This window comes from Falco cherrug, chromosome 4 (genome assembly GCF_023634085.1).
Source record: "Falco cherrug isolate bFalChe1 chromosome 4, bFalChe1.pri, whole genome shotgun sequence".
NCBI classification, from domain to species: domain Eukaryota; kingdom Metazoa; phylum Chordata; class Aves; order Falconiformes; family Falconidae; genus Falco; species Falco cherrug.
Genome location: NC_073700.1, coordinates 35,372,888 through 35,396,184, shown reverse-complemented (window position 1 = coordinate 35,396,184; position 23,297 = coordinate 35,372,888). Strand labels below are relative to the sequence as shown.

Sequence of the window (23,297 nt, the reverse complement as noted above, 5' to 3'; positions counted from 1 at the left end):
CTCAGGGCAGACCTATGGGAGAGATTACAGGAATGTTAACTCTCCCTACAAAGAAGAACATTTCTGAATGGCTGGTTCATTTAGCTATGGTTGTATGATTAAAAAGATCTTTGATTGACAGTAAAACACAGTTGAACTATTGAGAAGGGCAACAGCTCCTAAGCATCTCATTTGTATACTGTGCATTTTTCCAGTTAGCTTTATGCTTGAATAAAGGCTACATTATGTACTTACTCTTATTTCAGGCAACCATTAAATATGTTATACTCACCCAAAAAGCAGCAAAAATCAAGTGACTCAAATGGTGATGTAACAGAAGAGGCTGAAGCTTTGATTATAAAACCATCTCAGAAGAGCTCTGAAGCATCTTTATTCAAGGTGTTATATAAAACCTTTGGACCGTATTTTCTCATGAGCTTCCTGTTTAAAGCTGCGCATGATCTCTTGATGTTTGCAGGCCCAGAAATTCTGAAGTAAGACCTATATACTTTGTTATTGTTTTAAAAGTATCAGGCAGAATTTAAAATGCACTGGTATTTCACTTGCCAAGGTGTTTTGCCTTTGGCTGGCTCAATGGGGAAGAGCTGTCATGCAAGTTAGAGACCAATCACACAATGATTTCGGTTCATTGGTGGTAAATGTTTGACTTTGTGTGTTCCTTTCCAACACTAGGAACGCCAGGCAAGAATATAATCAACAGTAGCAGGAGAGTTTATTTAATTCTAAGCTGTATTGATTGTACGTGAAGCAGGAGAGAGCTAAGTGGGTAGGAGCAGTTGTATTGCTTGAAGGTGAGAAGAAGTAAAACAACTGTAAGCAGTTGTATTTTAGCTGGAGGAGTGTGATACTTTTTAGTGTACCTCCAAGGGAATGCTGTACATGTAAGGTATATGATACTTTTTGTTTTAAAGTAGTACACAGGAGAAGGGGGTGATGTGTGGTAGTATAAAACGATCTCCAATGTCTAGGAAGTTTGCTTAAGTGTTTTATCCTAGTTTGGTACTTTGGGTTCTTGCATGAGCCATCTAATGTTTAGAATAATCTTAAGATTGTAACCCTGATGTTTCATTTTGATTTGTGTTTACCAAGAGAGCTAATTCTTCTCTCCACAGATTGCTCATCAACTTTGTAAATAACAAAGCTGCTCCAAACTGGCAAGGCTATTTCTATACAGGGCTGCTGTTTCTTTGTGCCTGTCTTCAGACGCTGATTCTTCACCAGTATTTTCATATTTGCTTTGTAACTGGAATGAGGCTCAAAACTGCTATTGTTGGTGTAATTTATCGAAAGGTAGGTGTTTCTTTAAATGTATGACAATACCTCTCAGTGACTCTGCAAATGCTTTGCTTAAGTCTGAATAATTAAAGTAGTTAGGAGACTCTGGTAGGCTGATTCCTAACTCTTAATAGAAATAAGAGTGTATCTAACTTATAAATGAAAGCCTTTAAGACAGAGCAGTTTTCTAATTTACTAGTTAAAGTTCAGGCATCATCTTTTTCCCCGCTGCCAAACGAGAAGCCTTGTCTCATTTAGGCTGGAGGTGTGAAACTGCTTCAGTTTGTGCAGAAATTAAGATGCCTCTACATTTACAGCTTCTTTTGGGATTTAGCAGCAGTGTCACATCATCTTGGAATAAGCTGGAACATTTTAGAAAGCTGTGGACTAATTGCTCTGTGTGAGAAAAATGTGGGATGAAAAGTGAAGATTGTGCTTCTTAAACTAAAAAACAAAACATGCAAACGCCTCCAAGCAATAAAACCACCAACCAACCCTAACCCTAAAGACTGCTTGTTGTCTTTAACTCTTAGTTTAAACCCAGCTGCTTGCTTCAAGCTATACAACTTGCATTTTGTAAGTTGTGCAGAGTAAACAGAATATGAAGTAGGAAAAGGGTTGCTTGTAATTTTAAAGATGAAGCTTTGTAAAGCGTTTGAATTCTGTGGAGAAAATGCAAATGAGTAGGTCTTCCTTCATGTTGCCTTCATTTTTTTAATTTTGTTTTTATTCTGCACTTAGGCACTTGTTATCACAAATTCTGCTAGAAAGACTTCTACTGTGGGTGAGATAGTGAATCTAATGTCTGTGGACGCTCAGAGATTCATGGACTTGGCTACCTATATAAACATGATTTGGTCTGCACCTCTCCAGGTGATATTAGCACTGTACTTACTGTGGCAGGTGAGTATTGTGTCTTGTTCCCTGTTTTGGCTTTGGCATTGTGCCGCTTCCTATGGTCCTAAGTACAGACAGCTGTTAGACCACTAGAGGGTTTAAGCAGTGTGGAGAAAATGCTGTTTGTGTAGAAGCCATTCAGAGCTGCTTTTGTCGCTGCTGTCAAAAGGAAGGCAGGAGGTTCTTAGTTTGTGTATCTGAGTGGATGTGGGGAGGATGCAGATGGGAGCTACTATCTTTTGGGGGACTGCAGCACCTAGAGTATCTCACTTTGTCACTTGATTTAAATGAAAGTGATCTTGGTTCTGCACTCTGAGAGTCGCCATATGAGATGCTTGCTGTTTATAATCCAGACAGTCAGTAGACTGACTCTTCCCAGTTCTCACTGTCCATCAGAAAGGTGATGAAATTCCCCAAGAAGTTGGTCACGCCCTTGCATGGGTCTCTAGATCAGAAGAATAGACAAACCAGCAAAAACTGGAAAACATTAGAAGATCTCTGTATGTGTGTATAAATAAACAGAGCAGTATATGTAGCTATTGATCTGTCTATATGGGGGCTATATGTGTATGTTTATTTCAAAAATAAAAAAAACCGTCAAACCAAGCCCATGCTTGATCTTCCTCTTCCCCCAAGCTGTTCTTGAAAAGGGAAGAAGAGGTTGAAAAGTTATTTCAGAATGCTTTTCTGTAGCATATGCAGTGGTTTGACCCAAGATTTTTAAAAAATGAGTTTGAGTAAATGTTTACAACTAAGTGCTTTTCAGAATTTAGGTCCTTCAGTCCTGGCAGGTGTGGCTGTCATGATCCTTCTGGTTCCGATAAATGCTGTGATGGCAATGAAGACAAAAACCTATCAGGTTAGAATCTTTATATATGCGGCAGTGTGTTTTTAAGAATCATGTTCTGTTCTTTGACTCGTTCCTGAGGTTTGTCCTTTTAAATTTTTTTCCCTTCCTCTATTTATCCCTTAAAAAAAGGGGAGGGAAAGAAAGGTCACAGCTCTTGTGTATGTGGACTAAACAAACTCGTGTATATTTTGGCCTTTCAGCTTATCTGTATATAATGGTCTGAAAATTTTGCAGTAGTTAAGACCAAGGTAGCAGCTTAGCCAGGTTCATTAAATGCCCAGCGATCGGTTTGGAATTAGTTGTTATTAACTTACTGCCTAAGAACTGAAGTGCAGATGTAAACTACTGTCTGCCTAGTGAACTGTAATGAGCGAAATAATCACACTTCGAGGATGGTGGTTGCAGTGTTGTTGGTTTGTTATGGGTTTTTTTTGGTTTGGTGTGTGGTTTGGTTTTTTTTTTCCCCTTGAAGGGATGAGGAAGAAGAATTCTTAGTTGTTTCCTGTTCTTGGTCCCTAGTGGATTTTGATTTTATTCAGAGGGGATCAGTTTGTTACAGAGAGCGCCCAGAAGTAAATGTAGACTCAAACTCTCATGTTTTTTACTGCAAGAACTACTTCCAGCAGCCTCACCACGTGCCTTCTGGTACAGACTTCACTACGAACTGAATTTACTGAATGTCAGAAAAGATTGATCTATGTAAATGAAAATTTTTAGCTCTAGATGTTCATCAAAATATACCACAGTATTTGGTTCCTCCATGGGAGAAGCAGGGGTGTTCTAGCCTGTCACAGCCACACTGCCGTTGGTAACAGCTGTCTGGGATAGCTGTACTGGTGCAGTCTACTGACTGCCTAGTGCTGAGTCAGAACATTGTTTCAAATTTGCACTGCCCTCATTAAAATACTTTATGAAGATGGAAACTTTTGAAGAACCAGCGTTCTTATGGCTGAGTAGAAAGCTTTTTGCTTCTACTTACGCTTTCTAGTGCTGAAAATGATGAAAAACCACATTTGGTCTAAGGTTAGATGCAAACTGCACATCACTGAAGCTTGATTCTAGTGGCTGGGGTTTTTTTATCTGCATATTGTACCTAAGAGGAACCTGAGTCCCAGGGCTCCCTGATGCAGGGTTAATCCCACTTAAACCAGTGTCACAATTGCTTTGATCATGGTTTGGATTTTTAGTTGCATGAAGCATTCTTTCAATTGGTTTAAAACATCTTATTAATTCTGCATATTTGTTTGTTCAGATAGCATCTCAGATTTCCTGCTTGGGAAGCTAGTAAGCTTTTGATGATAATGAGGTAAATTTTGCTATTGCAAAATACAAAGCTTAGAACTTTGTGGTTCTGCCAAGCATTGTGCTCTGCTAATTATTTTTTGCAATGTTGTTTTTAGGTGGCTCAAATGAAGAGCAAAGACAACAGAATTAAGCTGATGAATGAAATTCTCAATGGGATTAAAGTTCTGAAACTCTATGCTTGGGAATTAGCCTTCAGAGAGAAGGTATTAGAGATCAGACAAAAAGAACTCAAAGTCCTAAAAAAATCTGCTTACCTTGCTGCAATGGCAACCTTCACTTGGGTTTGTGCTCCTTTTTTGGTAAGTGAAACGAATGTAAAAGTCTGCTCTCCTTTCTGGGACCATGATTTCCAAGCCAATGCATGGGAACTTGTTTTGGTTTTGTTTTTTAATGAGCGGAAGAGTCAGAATGCCCTCTGCAGAGGTGGGAAATTGAACACATGTCTTCTGCTTCTCTATGAAGAGGCACTACTGTGTTCTTTGAAACTTAGTAACAGCCAGTTGGATGTATTCTAGAAGGTATTGGCCGAAGTATTTAAGAATAAAAACTTTCTCTGCATCCTTCTCTGTTTTTGGTAGTGTACTTGAAGAACCTAAGATTTCAATGTACTGTCAGATTTAGAAGAGGCTACTAATGAGCACAGTACCCTCCAGGTGGTAGCTGTGGCTGACAAGTAAAACTTCCTTTCCTTTTCAGCATCTTTCTGATAGCAGCAGGTCCTTAGATAAGAGTCCTTGAGTGGGACATTGTGCACCAAGTGTACCTCTGGCTTGGGTTCTCTCAGCATCTGTTTTAAGAAACATGTGGAGAGGTAAAGCCATTGCATACGCTGGGATTGCTTCAGATCATATTTTTTTAAAAATAATTCTTGATATTTGAAAACATCCCCACTGTTTGTGGTTAGCTTACATTTAAACTAATAAAAGGGAGAGAAGGGTGAGATCATATAAAAATTGCTTCAGATCCTATCAGAACAAGGGGCCATTGCTTTTGTGTACAGAAGCAAATAAAAGCCTTGACTACATTAGGATAAAATATGTGTTGTTCCAGTTGAAGGTGTTTAAGTGTACTTTCCAGTCTCAGATTCCTTTCCCGCAAACATTTTTAGTGTTTATGTTATGTTTTGGGCATGATGAAAGGCAGAAGCAGCAGTGCCCTGGGTAGGAAATATCAGCTGCATTCTTAAGCAAATGCTTTTCTAAAAGAAGTCTGAGCTAGTTTTGATGTAAATATATTATTAAATGAAGTTTCTAAATAAAAATCTGCAGGTGGACTCCTTGATGCTGTTCTGTAGAGTCTGAGAAGACAATTTGCCTAGCCAGTAGCTCTGTTTCAGCACGCATTGTGAATGTGTTGGCAATGGTCCTTGCCTCGGGGTGGGGGGGGTGGGAGGGGATGGGGAGGTGATGCCTCTGGGGCAGAAACAGTACAGCCTGAAGTGTAAGGCTGCTGTTTAACATCCCATTTTATGGATATATGTTCTTCTGAACATCTGATTAAAGAATTGTTGCAAGCGCCTACCTGAAAGCACTTCAGACATGGAAAACTTATTTCCTCTGCTCCTTCTCGTGTTTCCATGGCCAGGGCTCTTTAAAACGTTGTTTAATAATGGTGTCAGGAGACTATTCAATTTGTGGTACCTCCCCTACTGCTGTGTGTGCTGATAAGGGTGTATTTCAGACTAATTGCTGGTAACACAAGATTGCAGACATGCTGCTTGTGAGGTTATTCTTTGGACCTGGCCTTGTTTTTGGTCTCTGTGGGAGGGCTTTCTTCCTGGCATAGGGTTGTCCAAACTAAGGACTGTACAAACAAGCTACTCTACCAGGCACAGCTGAGTCAGCTGCTGTTCAAAGAACAATACATGTCTCCACAGCAGTCAGATTTTTAACAGAAATACTAATGTCTTCAATGGATGCTGTGCTTAGATGAGACTGTTACTTGGGCATTTGAGCACATTGTTTCAAGTCTTGTGGGAGAGGGAATGCTGAAGGTCAGCCTACCTTGATTTCTTGTTTTAAGTGGCAGTCTGTGGGAAAATGTTGCTGGATCTTGTGATATACCAAGGTGTTAGTGGTGTTACCATGGAAGAAAAATTAAGAAGGGAATATATCCCAAAGTGACATTTTGTTTAGTTTAATTTTACTACAATTTAATCAACACATTTTAGAAAAATTTAAATCGGTGTATGGATTTTTTGAAATATTTTTATAGCTTATGATTGATAACAGTGGTTCAACATCATTTTCTTGTTCAGCATGGATCTTATGTTTTTCTGACAGTTGAAGCTTATGAACTCTTTAGGTACTATAAGGCTTTGTCTTTGTAATGCACTAACGTTTCCAGTTTCTTGGAAAACAATCTGTCCATGATAGTGGGCTGTACTTGGAGATGTAGGGTTGTGGTAGTCTTGACAAAATGTAAAATGGGTTAGCATTGGGGTGTTTCTATGTATGTTACTGATCCAGTATCTGGTACCACGGGGCATACCTTAAAACTGAAAGAGAGCAGCAAGAAAGACAAGTGATCGTTTCTCTCCTTCCCTTTTCCTGCAATGTGACCACAAATAGTCTGGGACATTTGTGGTTTTATCCTAACTGTATGAAGAAAGTGAGCACTAGACACTGTTCCAAGAGGAGCCATCAACTTCTTTTTACAACAATAGGTTTACATCAAATGTTTGTTTTGCAGAAAGTGTTACCAGGAACAAGGAAGTTACCTGAACATTACTCTGTCTTTGATTTGTAGACCTCTGATTCCATCTGTCAGACTGTGGGACTCCTGAGTTAGTGACTTTAAAAAAACGTTGCCCTAACTGTAACCACTGCACTTTGTTTCAGGTTGCCTTGTCCACGTTTGCTGTGTACGTCACGATAGACAAGAACAACATCTTGGATGCTCAGAAGGCATTTGTTTCCCTAGCGTTATTCAACATCCTCAGGTTTCCATTGAACATGCTTCCTGTGGTTATCAGCAGCATAGTAGAAGTAAGTCTTCAATCATTAACAGGTGCTTCTGCACAGAAGTAGCCACTGGGTGGAAGGATTACATTCCTGTGCTTAGAGAATGTCTGCTGGTGAAATTCAGCTGCCTCAGAAGGGGAGCTTTGGATTTCCTGTGTGTTAAGTGCTGTGCAAGCAAAATTGTCAATCCTGGTTATGGCGAATGGGTATTCCTGAAATCAACTCTTTCCTGTGGTTTGGGAAGTGCGAGTTTGACTATCCAAGCAACTATGCAGTGGATTTAAGGAGGGATTAGGAGTGCATAATAATGAAGTAATGTATATGTGGTGCAAAACAACAACCTCTTGAGTATAATGAGCAGAGTGTAAGAAAGTTTTGCATCCCTTTCCCATGCAGGCCAGTGTCTCCTTGAAGCGCCTTAGGGTGTTCCTGTCTCATGAAGAGTTAGATCCAGACAGCATAATCAGGGGTCCCGTCACAGAGGGTGAGTTTCTTTTCCTATTGAAAAACAGTGTGTGCAGGTTTTGGGTGTCTTCACAGTGTTTCTTTTGCTTTCTTTGACAAAAGTACTCCCTTTTGGTGGATTTCACTGATAAAATTTAGCCAGAAAGCAGAAAAGTGAGTTTGTAAAATGGAAATTATATAAAGTTGTTGCCACCTTCTCAGGTAGTTTTTTTCCTGTCCCTGACTCCTGTGTCCAAACTACAGAATGGTTGCATCCAGACACAGATCGTCACTTCAAAAATTACTTGTTACACTGTTTTAAATGTAGCCATTTGAAATTTGTAGGCAGTTAAGAAAATGATAATTAATGCTGTGCCAAACGCCAGCATTTTTGAGACAAACAATCGTGTAACACTTCAGTATCTTTGAAGAAAAAGGATAGGTCCCATTTTAGGCAGATGCCTCTACATTCTGTTTTGTGGAAAGTGTGTTACACCCCGTGTTTCTCCCACTGTATCCAGTGTTGCTGCTTTGGGTATAAAGAGCCGTTTAGGAGATAAGTGTGAAGGCAGATTTACTGAAAAACTAATGCAAAACAAAACTTGACTGTAACTACGTCAGTCATTTCTAAATGTTTTTTCTTCCTTTTTACAAAGATAGTGAAATCCCCATCACTCCCTGTCATGTGGTTAGTTAAGCTCTATCATTTTAGTCACTTGGCTTTTGGCTGAGCAGTCATCTGCTGTAGTTCTTTTATTTTCTGATTATTTTCCTCTTCATCTTCCTTTTGGGAATATCTCCTCCCTTTCTTAGCTGATAACCATGAATACATTGCTCACAAATCTTTAGTGTGGTTTTATTTTGGGATTTTTTTTGTTTGTTTGGGTGGTTTTTTTTTGTCCATAATGTGTTTTACTTGCATACTAATGTAAATATATACCTAGGTTAATTATTTATTGCATACTTGGTTGAATTAGCAGTGGTATATTTTGAGCTGTTTGCTGTAAAAATCTACAGGTGCCAGTACCATACAATGTTTCACTGAACAGTGTTTTTGGTTGAAGTTATTTTATTTGGTGGTTTGACTGACTTTGCCCTATCATTGTAGTAACTTGGCTTCACACATGGAATTGGCAGCTTAGCTGATGCTTTCATTGAAGAACAAGTCAGATTGAGGCTGCTAGTTACTTGAACAGAGTTTGCAGTGCTGCAGTAGAGCTGCTGGATAAAGGAGGATGCAGCTGAGTAGGTCAGGGTCTTTGTATGGTTGACATTCATGTACCTCCTGGTTACTAAGTGGAACCTCAGAACCTCTGCTGGTGATATATTCAGTAAAAGCAGAACAAGAGCTTTTGGTGAGGAGTGGATGGTGGTTCTGCTGGAAAAGTAGCTTTTATACCTTTGCATGGATGTGCGTAGATTGAATTCTGTGGCATGAATCCAGAGCATACAATTTAGCTGTTTGCACTGGCACTTCTATAAATAGGATTTTTTCTATTTTTCAGCTGAAGGATGCATTGTTGTAAAGAATGCAACATTTAGCTGGTCAAAAAATGATCCTCCTTCACTGAACAGGTAAGAATTAATACCCTTCATTCTGCTCCGTAATCTTGCTGCATCATAAATGATCTGTATTTGAATTATAAGATCTGTATGCAGAAGAGTTTGTGGCTTTAAAGGAACAGAACAAGTTACATCTGTTCTATGCCTTTGTTTTTATACCAGGGGCTTCACGAGCTAGAGGGGTTTACAAAGTATGTAGTATGTATGGCATGCGTAAAGAGGAGTAGGGAGAGGTGTACTGGGAGGAGAGGAAGGCTCAGATCCCGTCTAGCTGTGCGCTGTAGATGGGATAGCGCCATCTAGAGGATGCAGCCGGATTAGCCCCTCACGTTTGCACTAGGACCTCAGAGTCTTCCTTTTAAAATCGTCTTCTCGCTAACTCCTGCCATCATTGATTCCCGTGCTGCGGAAAGCCAGTGAAAAACCTTGCACATGGTATGACTAACAAAGTAACCGGGGTGATGCATCTACGAGCCGTGTCTTCCCTGTGCCCTGTCCCTTCCCTTAAATTTGGCTGTTCTTTCTTGGGCCTCAAATTGCATTGTCTTTGTGACGTTTGTGCTGTTTGGGAAGCATTCATTGGTATTTACATTTGTCTTCACAGAGTGTTTGAGGGAAATATTGGACAGGTTGTGTCACAGTGGGTTTTTTCTTTCTTCCTCTTTTCACTAATTACATATTACAATGCTATGTCCTACATATGAAGAGAGCTGGGTGCTTTCTGAATGAGAGATTTGCTTTTTCAAGCGTTTCTGTGCTGTGTCAGCATCTGCAGTGAGCGTTCCCATTGCATCTGGCTTTATATGGGCTGCTCAGTTGACTGTTTAACTACTGGGATGTGCCAGCAAGCAAGGTTGAATTATGTGCACTTTATTTCAGCATTAATTTCACTGTTCCTGAAGGCTCCTTGGTAGCTATTGTTGGTCAAGTTGGCTGTGGAAAGTCTTCATTGCTGTCTGCGTTACTGGGGGAGATGGAAAAAAAGGAAGGCTACGTTGTTGTCAAGGTGGGATGTCTGAAGAATTGTTCAGCAATTTGTGGGTATTGCCGGAGGGATTCTAGACTTCCAAGTGGCATGAAGAAGGGAAGAGACAGTTTTTCAAAGGAATGTGTTTTTTATCATTATTTCCTAGCAACACCTTAGCTTGCGCTCTGTGTAGTTGCCTGTTAAGCCTCAACCCAACAACAATCTGTTGGTTTCAGATTTAGCCAAATAGAGAGAACGATAGAGGTCTCAAAGATAAGTATTCTGGGGAGTCTTGTTAGTAGCTGGGTATGAGGTGGGGAGCCTATTATACATGCTCCAGCCTGGGGAAGAGCAGTATTGATTCATACCTTCTCAGATGTCAGAGAATTACAAGGAGAGGGTACACCTAGATACCTAAACATGCGAAAAGCTGCTCCTGTAGTTTGTACTTTCTTAGACATCAGAGTTGCACAGAGCTCACAGAGGACAAATGAACTGAAAGTAAATAAGTAAAAAATCCTTGTTTTGGATTTTGCTGCTGTTGTAATATATGGAAAGAGGATTATTTTAAGAGTAAAACAAATATGTTGCATTTGAAAGAATGCACATTTGATCATCTCCAAAATTGTTCTGGAAAAATAAAGTAGGCGATTTCATGATTCAATGATTATTTGTGCAGAAAGAAGGCAGAACTCATCTTCAAAGCAGAATACTTTGCAGTAGCTCAATCTCTTCCTTTGAACTGACTTTTATATGAAAATGACTTCCCCTACTTTCTGCAGAAATCTCTTGGCGGGGATGCATTTGATAAACACTTGCATTCCAAGTTAAATCGTTTTATGCAGAACATAATTTATAACTATATGAAGGAACTAATGACTTTTGACATTCAGTAATTGTGCATATTCTCTAAACAAATGTTTCCTCCAAATTTAAGTTAGAGAATGATACTTTGTTTGAATTCCTTTGTATGCTACCAACACCCTTTGTTACCTCACTTGGAGGGTGGATTAGAAAAATAACATTTTGGAGGCAGGTGTAGCCCAAGAACTACTTTGTGCAGTTTTGAAATGACCATATGCAGCTTGTGAGGTGATTAGCACTGCTGGCCTCACAGAACCCTGCTGTGCTTTGACTTTGTGTGGAGACTTTTAAGTACTGAATAAGGAACTTCATTTTTCTTGCAGGGCTCAGTAGCCTACGTTCCTCAGCAAGCCTGGGTCCAAAATGCAACTCTGGAAGATAACATTCTCTTTGGAAGGGAGAAGAATGAGAGCCGGTACAAGCGTGTGATTGAGGCTTGTGCACTGCTGCCTGATATAGAGATTCTTCCTACAGGGGACAAAACAGAAATAGGAGAAAAGGTACTTTAAATGCCCACTCTACTGTAACAGTGCTATTGCTTGTAGTTAAGGCCATATGACTTTTATTCTACTTTATCTTAATGTTGTATTGAATTTGAAACACTGAGAGTAGCAACCCTCTACAATGAGGCAAACCTGGACAGTATGTTTTTCTTGTCTTGAAGCCTCAAAGAGGAGGAAACCTGTCCTCAATTACAAATGAAAAAGCATTTTGCAATGACAGTTTTTAATTGTCTCTAAGTTGCCATGGTCATAGAGCAGAAAAATGTATGGAAGCAGGAAGAGAAGAATCTTCTGAACACTTAGCTTCCTTTAAAATGAGCAAACAACACCCCACCCCCCAAAAAAACCCAACCACAAAGCCAACCACCACTCTAAACTGGCCCTTGGCTGCAAAAATATGGGTGGTGTGAGATTTAGAAGCTTGCATAGATGTTGTAGTGCTCTGCTATGGGAGTAGGACCAAGTGTCCCCTGACCACCTGGCCAGCAGGGTATGTGTACGTAACCTGCTCGCCATTCTGCTAAGCTGATGTTGGTCAGAAAACAGACAGGTGCTTTGCAAGCTGACTACTTACAGGTGTGGTGCAGTGGCCAGCTGACAGTCCTGTATTCAGTAAAGGGTGCAGCTTTATCCTGCTTGTTGATCAGCAGGCCAGCCAAACTGTGGAGTGTGAACTGAGTTTGTTTATTGAGTCAGAGGCAGTGCTGCAGAAATACAGCTGAAAAGAGAAGTAGCCCCTGAATGTGCACTCTAGGTAGGTCTGTCTGGGTGAATTGCTTTACAAGACTAGTAAATGGTGGGTTTTTTTGTTGTGTTTTTTGTTGTTGTTGTTTTTAACTAGCTCTCAGTGGTAGTGAGAAAACTTAATAGATAAACTTCCTTCCGGGGGATTTTGACTGTGCATATGCTGTTGTGGTAGTGAAATTATTTGTGATGGAGATCTATTTCATACAATGCTGAAATTTCTCTGATTTGCATAAACCACGTATGACTTGTGTCTTTCACAAACTGGAGTAAGACATCTCTTTTTAGCTGTAAATAAAGGATCATATTTTCTTGTTTCCCCAGGGTGTGAATTTGTCTGGAGGACAGAAACAGCGAGTCAGTCTTGCTCGGGCGGTTTACTGTAATGCAGATGTCTATTTATGTGACGATCCCTTATCAGCTGTTGATGCTCATGTTGGGAAACATATTTTTGAAAAAGTTATTGGACCAAAAGGAATCCTGAAAAATAAAGTATGTCATAATGAGATACTTGTCTCTAGAGAATGGTTTGTTTTTCTTTGCTGAGTTCAAATGATTCAGAGTTTGTCAAGTTGCATATTCAGATTTTTGTTTCAAACATCTGAAAAATGAAAGGATCCTTCTGAGATTATTAGAGGATTTTTATAAAACAGAGTGTTTATAATGAAATATGGTCTGGTGTCTGTAATTCAGAATTCTTTGATGGAAAAATCAAGACAAGAACAGTAGTTTTTCTTAAAAATGCTGCATGCCTGTCCATAGTTATTACTGTATTATACACAGAAGTCAAGCAGCAGGAGTAGTAGTTGAGCCTTTGTCTTTACTATTTTGAGATGTTAGAAAAATATTTCTTCTTCTTTTTTTTTTTTTTTTTTTTTTTTTTTTTTTCAGACACGTGTTTTGGTAACCCATGCTATCAACTATCTGCCTCAAATGGATACAATTCTGGTGATGTCTGATGGAGAAATCTCTGAAATGGGCTCCTACCAGGAGCTGCTGAAGCAAGATGGGGCTTTTGCTGAGTTTCTTCGTACATATGCTAATGCTGAACAAAGCATGGAGAACAGTGGTAAGTTTACAAATAAATTCTCTTGGAATAAGCTGATGTGTGCCTGTTAAAGGAAAAATATTAGTAGTTGAAGGAAAGTACAAAGAAATTACTGTTTCTTGTGATAAACCTATAGTTAGAGATACTTATTTCTTGGGGGTATTGAAGGTTATGAGATTAAGTACACATACGTTCTTATAACTTAGGAAAATGCGGAGCAGATCTGTAGTAAAATTCTTCTCACTTAAAGCAAAAATCAGGTGGCTGTGAGATCAAGTAAAGGCCAGCTGGGGTTTAAATACACTTCCTGTGCTTATTAGGATGTGGCATCTTTAAGCAGATAATTCTGCTGGAGATGAAGAGGAGGAAGCAACAGCTCATTTCTCTAGCTGATGTCCCTGACATCTGCTTCTGCTTTACAGAATAGCTGTAGAGCTGCACTGATATAGGAGTATACTTAAGAATATTTTTTTTTTTTTTAACCTGTGGACACTTGCAGTATTGGATTTTAACAGGGGAACTTAGCCTCTTGCCTCTAGCCTGTTTTCTTCAGCGCCTTGCCTGTGGTGATTTCCTGACACTCCTCCATATGCTGATGACTAAAAGTATGAGGAGTGCTTGCACTGCCCTGACCAGTGAAGTTGTTGGCTTTGCACTTGAGGCCTGTTTGGTAGCAGATGCCTGCTGCTGAGTGCTGCAGAGCAGGCTCTCCAGAACAAGGAAGGGATCGAGGCCGCTTCTCCCTTCGTCTTCCGTTTGGAAAACCCTTGGTTCCCACCCATTCCCTAGAGGGAAAGCAGAGACATTTTTTAGTCTTCTACGCGCATGCCTGTTACAGGCAAAACTGAAACGGTGCCACAGCTGGTTGCACTGATGAAGCTGTGAAGCCCTAAAGAGGTGTTGAGAGGTGCCTTTGGCAGGGGGCTGCTCTTGATCTTCACCTGGAAGTTCTTTGCCAGGGGCTGTGACGGTCTGCCTTATTCTCTGAAGCTGCTCTCTGGTATCCAGGCTGGCAACACAGACTGCCCTTGGAGGCTGTGAACAAGCAGTTTGTTTGCTGGATGTGGAAGGTGGCATCTTCTCCTGGCTCCATCTTATGCATCCAGCTATCCCTGATGGGGACTTGGATTTGGGTGTGATATACGGAGCTGAGGATCAAGGGCAGGATGTCCTGCTGTAGGCTAGCTCTCCCCTTGGAAAGGTCGCTTGATATGTCACAGTTGTCACTTTGCAGACTGGGATGCTGGTTTGGGTGGATGCTGGCTGTAAACAGGGAGTGCTTTATGGGTGGGATCTCCCACTGAGAAAAGCACTGTGGGAAGAGATTTTATGGAAGCAGAATCAGGCTAACTTCTGTGTATTTTCTGTAGGTGCTCCTATAGCTTCTTTGGGCACAGTCAGACTTGTTGCAGTCTTCAGTGTACAAGATTTCTGGAGACAAATAAATTCTCTGCACTTCCCTAGGAAGTTAATAAGTTGACTTGTACAAAATTTGCCTCCTTTAATAGCCATGTTCTTCTCCCCTTTCCAAGTACATGGTAGGTTTTGAAGTCCTTTACATTAAACTAAGTTACTTTACTTTTCTGTTCAAATAGTGAATCTTCTTTTGGAAGGTGAGTCAGCACTTTATAATTTGCTATGCTTCTCTGCAGTTGTCTAATAAAAGGCACTTTTAACTTCAGTATGACCCTGGTGATTCAGAGAGGATTGCTGTATCACAGGGTTGGCCTCTTTTGCAGCAGATCTGTTTCTGGGTTTTGGTCAAGTGATCTTCTGCCAACAGTAAAAAGCGAAAAATAGAGGCATTGTTTGTCTGATTCACAGGGATGATATTAATATTTATCAGATATGTAAAAGATCACTAAATATAATTAAAACTCACAGGTTCTTGGATAAACAGAGTAATCTGTGATGGGAGTCAGTCTGAGCTAGCTGGAGAGCATCTGCACACACACTAAAAGGGAGGCTCTTATGTCTGAAGCTACATGTTGGCAGCCTGAAAACACTTAAGGTGGAGCAAAATAGAAAACTGTGGTTTGGTGCTTTCTGGCTGGAATACATCCTGCTTCTGCAAGGATGAGAAGGCCTCTCTTCCTGCCCAGCCTCTGAGGTTTGGCTGCAAGCCTGCTCCCCATTGCCTCCCAGCCCTTCTCTCCTGTTGTGATTCCTGAGGGTTACCTGCGGTGTGCTCGCTGTACTGCTACCTTCCTCATCCACAGCCTCACAGTGTTTCTGCTGGGTGTGGGTGTTGTGGTTTAACCCCAGCCAGCAACCCAGCACCACACTACTGCTCGCTCATGCCCCCCTTGCCCAGAGGGATGGGGGAAAGGAATGTAAAACTCGAGGGGTGAGATAAGAACAATTTAATAGGTAAAGCAAAAGCTGCACATGCAAGCAAAGCAAAACAAGGAATTTATTCACCACTTCCCATGGGCAGGCAGGTGTTCAGCCATCCCCAGGAAAGCAGGGATCCATCACACATAACAGTTACTTGGGAAGACAAGCGCCACAATGCTGGATGTCCCCTCCTCCTTCCCCCGTTCCATAGGGTATGGAATACCTCTTTGGCTAGTTTGGGTCACCTGTCCTGTCTGTGTCCCCTCCCAATTTCTTGTGCCCCTCCAGCCCTCTGGCTGGCAAGGCCCAAAAACCCCCAAAGTCCTTGGCTTAGTATACACATCACCCAGCAACAACTGAAAACACCAGTGCGTTATCAACATTGTTCTCACATAAGGGCCAGTACAGCACTGTACTAGCTACTAAGTAGAAAGTTAACTCCATCCCAGTCGAAACCAGGACAGTGGGAAAATTTCCCACTCCAGAAAGCTGCTCCTGTGTGAGTCAGAGGGGAGGTGTGAGCTCCCCCTTCCCCAGCGGTCCTACTTGATGCAGAAGGCAGCTACAAGGGTGGCAACAGTAGCTGCTCAGCCACAGAGAGTGCCCATTCAGCGCTGCTGCTTTCAGCCGTGGGTACACGAAATGGAGGCCTTACTGTTGCTGTGGTGGTAATCTTCTCTGAAGTAACTTGGAACTACATGCAAAATAACCTACCAGGCTGTATAAAAAGCATCCAGATTCTTCTTGCTTTTAGAAGTTGTTTCTTTCTCTGGCGTTTAGTGTGGCTGATTTGCTGATGCCAGTACTACTTCTGCCTATGCAGACTGGTCTGGAGTCATTAGATGTGCCCTTGACCCCTGGGAGTGTGTTTCTTTTTTGGTGTTCGGTGTTGTCTTCCTCCCCTGCCCTGACTTGTAGCTGTTGCTGCAATACCTCTTGCTGTAGAGATAGTAAATAGCTTAAGATTAGATTTTTTATGACCGTTTTCCTTTGTCTCCCATACAAACTAATATAGTAGATGTTAATTTTTATTTTAACGTGTGTGAGGGTTGAGTTTTTGTTGTTTTTTCCAAATGGCTTCAGCATAAACTTTCGATTGTCTGTGAAAAGCCTGGAGATATTTTTAGTGTTTGTGGGGAGTAAAAGTGGCTCCACAGAAGTACAGCTGCGCCGTAAGGTTGAAATATTTTTCACCTGTTTGGTTCATCTTTAGTCTTGACTGCAGTACCTGAAAGATACAGATGTACAGTACAACTAGTAATTCTAAATCTGGCCTACATTGTGTGGGCTGTGCTTCAGATGGCTGTCTCCCCATTTGTCTGACTTTGTAGTCAGATAAAATGTTGAAATACCTTTCAATGGCTACTCAGTTAATTTTTTATATGAGAATTGTCAGCACAACAGGCTTACTCAGTTTTAGTCTGGAGGGAAAGAGGAGTGAAAGTACTCTGAGAACTAAGGGTCTGGACTGTGGGGTTTAGTTCAACAATCTGCTTATCTTGAAAGGAAGTGCCTTGATCTGTCACTTGTAGCTGTTCGATTTGAATGTCTTTGAATGTTTTTAGTTTTGTAGACTCAATTCCCCACATTCCAGCTGCTGTCCTCTACAAAGTAGAAATGTGCTCTTTGGAAAAGGAGTAAGATTTGGAGAGCCTTACTTGCTTGGCCTCTGTATAAATTGCTTCCCAATTGTAGCAGCAAGAAAAAAAACCCTGGATTTATTTTTAAAGTGCTGAATTTGAAAGGAAGAAAGCTTTCTTGCTGAATAGCTTTGTATTATACACTAGGTAGTAGTGTGTATTTCATAATTAATTCTGCATTATAGGTTGGGTTTTCATACCTGCAAAGGAAGAGCATTGTGCTTTCCACAATCAACACTGCCCCCAGTGAAGCCCAGCACACCTGTATGTTGTGGTTGTGCTTCTTTCTGACATGAAGCTGAACTGAGCTTAGTAGCAGTGTTGGATAGTCAAGATAGCTTGTGTGATGCCTGTAGCCATGGTTGAGCGCGTTTGTCTTCTAAGGAGTCAGAAAGAACAGGAGTTAAATATTGAGATGCGTTGGCTCTTTTCCAAATGTTGTGGAGTCCGGACTAGAGTGGTAATACAGGAAACACCTGTCTGCATCAGGTAATAATCTGACTTCCTCCTAAATTCATTTTACTTTTAGCAAAATTCAACCCTTTGCTTTCTCCCTCCTAAAGCAAGAGCTGTTTGCAGCCTCTGCCCCAATAGCAGAAGCAAATACCGATTCAAGATGAGCGCTCTTAGGGTATCAAGATGCTTGCAAGGGTGAAGTATCTCACTCTTACTAATCTGTCTATGCAGGATGATGACTGGGGACTACACAGTAGATGGAACTAAGTAAACCTGTGCTACCACAGCTCTCCTTCTCTCATTGCAGTTGCACAACTAAAGCAAGGCAGGATAGCAGAGCTGTGGGAGGAGACGCTTAGCCTTGTGGACAAAAGTTGCCACTCTGAAAACACTATGCTTTACATCTTTGATGTTAAGGTCAGGGTTTGTCTTAAGATTCTTAAATGAAGTCTCTTCCCCACCACTGGGGAAAATGCATATGGAGTTCCCTGCACATAGTGAGGTTTTTTCTGTTATTGTCAATACCAGGCCACTTTAGAGTCTGCTTTTTCGGTTCTCTCTTCGTTAGTGCATATCTTGAAAGAAAGGACGCTTCTTGGTTGTTCACAGCCATCTGATTTGGATTTTTTTTTTGTTTTGCCTCAATGTTGTCTCTTTTTGACTGTGTATGAGGCTTGGGATTAAAAAGAAGTCCGTTTCAGCAAATTTGATCCTGCCTCAGGCATTTATGGTTTTGTGGTTTAAGTTGTGCTAGTTGGATGAGTTTGTGTTTGTAAGGATTGAAAATGTTGGAGTGTGTTCTGGAAAACGTTAATTACATATACTTTTAGACTCAGATCCTTTATTAGAAGGAACGATTCAACCTCTGGAAACAGGTAACTGCTTTTTTGCCATGTGGCTTTATATTAGCGCTTATGTTGGAGTAATATAAGTAGCTGCTGTTCACTTACAAGGGAGTGAGTTGTTATTAGAGTAATTTTGGCTGCACAGTAGAAGGTATCTGCTTGGTTTGCATGGTACTTGCTTGCGACTGCCACAACAGTTGGTCAGCTTACAGGTAACTCGTCATCAGCAATTCTTTATCTCAAACAGTTCCATGAGGAAGCTTTTAAATAAACTAAAGTGCACCCTGGGCTTAGGGGTGTACCCAGAGAGGCATCATTCAGGATTAAGCCCCTGAAGGTTGGTTGGTTTAATATTTTTTTTTTCCTCATGCGTGTAATTCAGTACTTCTGTATTCAGCAGCAGTTCCCTTTTATGATTTTTGGATGCATTTTTCAACAGAGCCCTCATTATACCCTAGGTGCACGTGCCAGATTAACTATGGCAGTCTTGAGCATTTTTTGTTCTCAAGAGGTAAATGCAGTATAATCAGGAAATCTTTGTAGCTTACAACATGAAATCAAATTTAAGAGCTATTAGGGGAGGATGGTTTATTTGTAGTTTTGTTTTGTTCATGTGGGTTTAGAACTTCAGCGATGCTGTAAAGCAATATGATGCTGGAATGCTTGCTGGTTTTCATATGGGGGCCTTTCAAAAGAAATGCTGTCAAGTGCTTAGAACAATCAGCAGTCCCATATTGGTTTGCTGTCATTCATGTCAATAAAAGTAAGAACCAAATCTTTGAAACTTTTAACGTTTCATATTTTCTGCTTTTTTCTCCTTATAGACCACACTGAACAGTTTAGCTTTGGGTTTTTAGAGTAATGAACCAGTGTTTAGTTTGCAGACGCAGGGGAGAACAGTTTTTTATATTCAGGCAGTCCACAGTGTATATTGATGAACTGGTTTATGCATATATTTTGCTTTAGTATAAAAACATTAAAACATCAGACTCTGGATCTACACAAATCTTCCTGCATATCTTTTGAATAGATGCAGGTGTACTTTTTTGTTTGCATAAACTATGCATAATCGATTTAAAATGCAGAATTATTTTTGTTACAAGTTCTGAATTAACTTTAATGCATAAAAACAGAGTTCCGTTTACTTGACAGTTAACTTCTTAGGAGTCAGTCATTTGGTTTGCGTTAGGAAAATTATGTCATAACTTGAACCTGGAAGTTTTACTCATGGCACTGTATTATACTGAAATAAGTTGCTCAGAGAAAGCTTAATATTTCAAGCTGACAGGTTTTATGAAGTGTTTTAGACAGTTGTCTTGTGTGTGCTGCATCGTGTTACAAATGGGATGGTGTGGGATAATGAGTTTTTTTTCTATGAGAAGTGACATTCATAGAAAGATGTCTTGCTTAAATCAATCTGATTCCTATGGTTGCCTAAAAGCATCAGGCTTTTGCATGTTGCTTCCTGCTTAATTTTGCAGGAAGACTCAAAGTTAAGAGCACATCTGCCATTCTTAGCAGCTTCATTCCATCATCTACTAGAATGTCTTCTCCTTGTGTTCTAAAATTAAAATAATTTGTTTATAGTTAGCTGTGTAAAAGATGTGGTTTGGAAAGGTGTGGGTGGAGTGGTTTTTTGCCCCACAGAGTAAGTCATAGTGTGACTTGGTATTGCATGCTTTTAACGTAAAGTATGGCCTTATATTGCATCATTATTAGTGACCTGCCTTTGGTAGAAAACTAGAAAAATAAGTGTTCCATGTCTTTGCAACTAATCCTGTTGGGGTGGAACTAAACTGATTTGTTTACCTTGTCAATTATCTATTAGTACCTGTAAATATTTACTTGGGTTCCCTGCTGTGTTTGCACATTAGAACTGCACCCTGGCATTTAGGATTGAAATGAAACCTTTCTCTGCCTTCGCCTTACCATTTTCATGTTTACTTTTTCACTCCCCCAGACACAAATAGTCCATCTGGAAAGGAAGGGAAGCCTACCGAAAATGGAGTCCTTGTGAATGAAGCCCCTGGAAAACTGATGCAAAGGTGTGCGGTCTCTTCTTCTCCCCGGCTCTGTAACTTGGTTGTGAACAAATAATAATTTGGTGTTTATGGTATTAGAGGAAAATGTGTCATGCTGGATTCAGCAGCCTGAGAGGGGCAAGGCTGCTGCTGCTCCATGGCTCCGGCTCCAACAGTAGGAAGGCTGAAGATGTACTCCCAGCAAACGTGCTGGAGTGTAAATACACACCACATATGTACGTGGCCAGTCAAAAAGATCACAGGCACTTAGAGCGCCCGCACAAACACAGCACCAAATGGCCTCGTCCTGTTCCTATCTCTGGCTGAAAAGGGTGGAGGTTCACTAGTGAGAATATATTATATTTGTATGTACAAAGTGGACATCTCCAGTAGCTGGGCTTGGACACTTGGTCTGCCTATTAGCTGCCCCTGGATCCCAGTCTTCCCAGTTGCTAGCACCTGGGCATATGAACTTCTGAGGCTGCAGCCCCACTCTGGCTACTGGTACAGACTGTTGGCGCATTCGTGTCTGCTCACACAGAACTCTCATGCTGTTCTTTCCATGTGAAGAAATTACTGTGTTGTAGCAAGATACTGTGAGTTTGGCTTGCATAAAAGGGAGAGTATTGTATTGGCTAGTCCAGCTTTCATATGCTTTCCCAAAGCTTCTGCATCTGTCTGCTGTCGGATGGGATGAAGTGCCAAGAGCACCTTTACTATGACCTAATGCAGCTGCAGTTGTGCTTCAGAAAGGCCAAAGGCAATTGCTGATTATACCTTCCCCAAATCATCTCATAATCTATGCCTTATTCTTATGGCACTTTAGAGAATACTGTACTTCTGGAAGCTAATGGGTGCCTAAGAGTAAAATTGCCCGTTTTGATGCCAGTGCAGGTACCTTTTTTGCACTTCAGTAGCTGCAGTGTATATGATGATAGAGTTTGTAAAGGCTGATGTTGGTGATGGCCAAATGTTTTTCTTTTTGGTGTTTGATTGCCCAACCAAGACTTCTTTGGCGGGCTAGCCTGTTACTTTTATCTGATGGGTACTTGGGAACTGAAAGTCATCAGGGAGGATTAGGAGTGCACCGTGAGGGGAGAAGGGAAACACTAGTAACTACTGTTACAAGCCTGACGATGACCGGTTAGGAGATGGATTATCACCATAGTAATGTAAGTCACTAACTTGAAGCTGGGAGCTGTTGAAGTCTTTGAAGTAAACACCTGGCCTGTATCATGCTGAGACTGAAAGACAGATGTCTTCAAACAGGCAACTCAGTAACTCTTCAACATACAGCAGAGATGCTGGGAAGTCACAGCACCGGAGCAGCACAGCAGAGCTGCAGAAGCCACTTGCTGAAAAGAATTCCTGGAAACTGACAGAGGCCGACACAGCAAAGACTGGAAGGGTAAGGTCTCCTGTTCCTGCTTCCTGTGCCCGCTTTCAGTTTCAGAAAAATCCAGTGTTCCCAAGAAAATAGCTTTTGAAGGCTGTGCAGCTGGCGTGAGAAAGGGCTGAGTGCATTCTTGGGCTTGCTGCTTGTTGTGTAGTGTTTCATGGAAGTGTTGCTGTGCCCTCTGCTCCCACTGCTGAGCCCCAGGTTTGCCTGCGGAAAGACTGCTGACATCAAAACTTTTGTTTAAGATGATGGGCCTGACCACATCAAAGTATAAAAGAAGAAACTAAAACATTGCAGCTTTTTCTTGGAGGGAGATTATGACAAATTAGGTGACCTAGTGAAATCTGCCTTTCAGTGTAAAGAGCTGGAATTGACTCAGATGAATTTAAGCCAAGTTTCCACTGCAGACACAAGTATCTAATCCCAGGATACCCAGGGCTTTCTGAGAAACCTGAGAGTGAGGTTCCTGGGAAAATGGCAGTTACACCTCCTAGCAGTGTTGCTTGAATCCTCTGGTTAAAGATAGATCATAGGATACAAGCCATGCGGGTTTAATTAAGGGCTGTTTAATCTTGTGGTAAAAAGAGCACGCCAAAACCTGGAACTCCTCGGTGAAGTTTTTGGCTTTGCCACTGGTGCTTTGTGTTACTTTAGGCAGCTCGCTCCCTACTGTTCCCTTCCCTTGGAAGACAACAGAAAGATGATGTGTGTGCCTGCCCTGGAGGGATGTTGGGTTTGGCACATCTCCATAGAACACTTTGCAGCTTGTGTTCCCAAGCAGTGGCTCTCTAGAGTGCAGCTGTTGTGGTTTTTTATGGCCTGATGCAAGGATAGTGACTTTAAATAGGCATTGGAGAAGGGGGAATGGCTGGTTTTGAAACTTGATCTGCAAAATGAATATTCCTTTTTTTTTTCCCCCCCTTTCTGTCTTCAGGTAAAGGCAACAGTGTACTGGGACTACATGAAAGCAATTGGACTCTTTATCTCTTTCTTGAGCATTTTCCTCTTTATGTGTAATCATATAGCTTCCCTGGCTTCCAACTACTGGCTAAGTTTATGGACAGATGATCCTGTTATCAATGGGACACAGCAATACACAAATGTCAGACTGGGAGTGTACGGAGCACTGGGAATTTCTCAAGGTTTGCTTGGTCTTACCTATTTTAAGATTAGCTG

At 41.1% G+C, this 23,297-nt stretch overlaps 1 protein-coding gene across 3 annotated transcripts in view; it reads left to right on the top strand.

Annotated features, from left to right (window-relative positions):
• LOC102059643 (multidrug resistance-associated protein 1) overlaps window positions 1-23,297 on the top strand; it is a 57,512-nt gene that overhangs the window by 22,816 nt on the left and 11,399 nt on the right. For all 3 annotated transcript variants that reach the window (XM_055710015.1, XM_055710016.1, XM_055710013.1), the window contains exons 8-22: window positions 246-473; window positions 1,113-1,290; window positions 2,017-2,178; window positions 2,939-3,031; window positions 4,423-4,626; window positions 7,168-7,314; window positions 7,687-7,774; window positions 9,240-9,309; window positions 10,177-10,303; window positions 11,452-11,628; window positions 12,700-12,867; window positions 13,267-13,444; window positions 20,662-20,746; window positions 21,992-22,130; window positions 23,056-23,263. In XM_055710015.1, coding sequence (XP_055565990.1) covers window positions 246-473; window positions 1,113-1,290; window positions 2,017-2,178; window positions 2,939-3,031; window positions 4,423-4,626; window positions 7,168-7,314; window positions 7,687-7,774; window positions 9,240-9,309; window positions 10,177-10,303; window positions 11,452-11,628; window positions 12,700-12,867; window positions 13,267-13,444; window positions 20,662-20,746; window positions 21,992-22,130; window positions 23,056-23,263 — 2,252 coding nt within the window. The remainder of the gene's footprint in view (window positions 1-245; window positions 474-1,112; window positions 1,291-2,016; window positions 2,179-2,938; window positions 3,032-4,422; window positions 4,627-7,167; window positions 7,315-7,686; window positions 7,775-9,239; window positions 9,310-10,176; window positions 10,304-11,451; window positions 11,629-12,699; window positions 12,868-13,266; window positions 13,445-20,661; window positions 20,747-21,991; window positions 22,131-23,055; window positions 23,264-23,297) is intronic.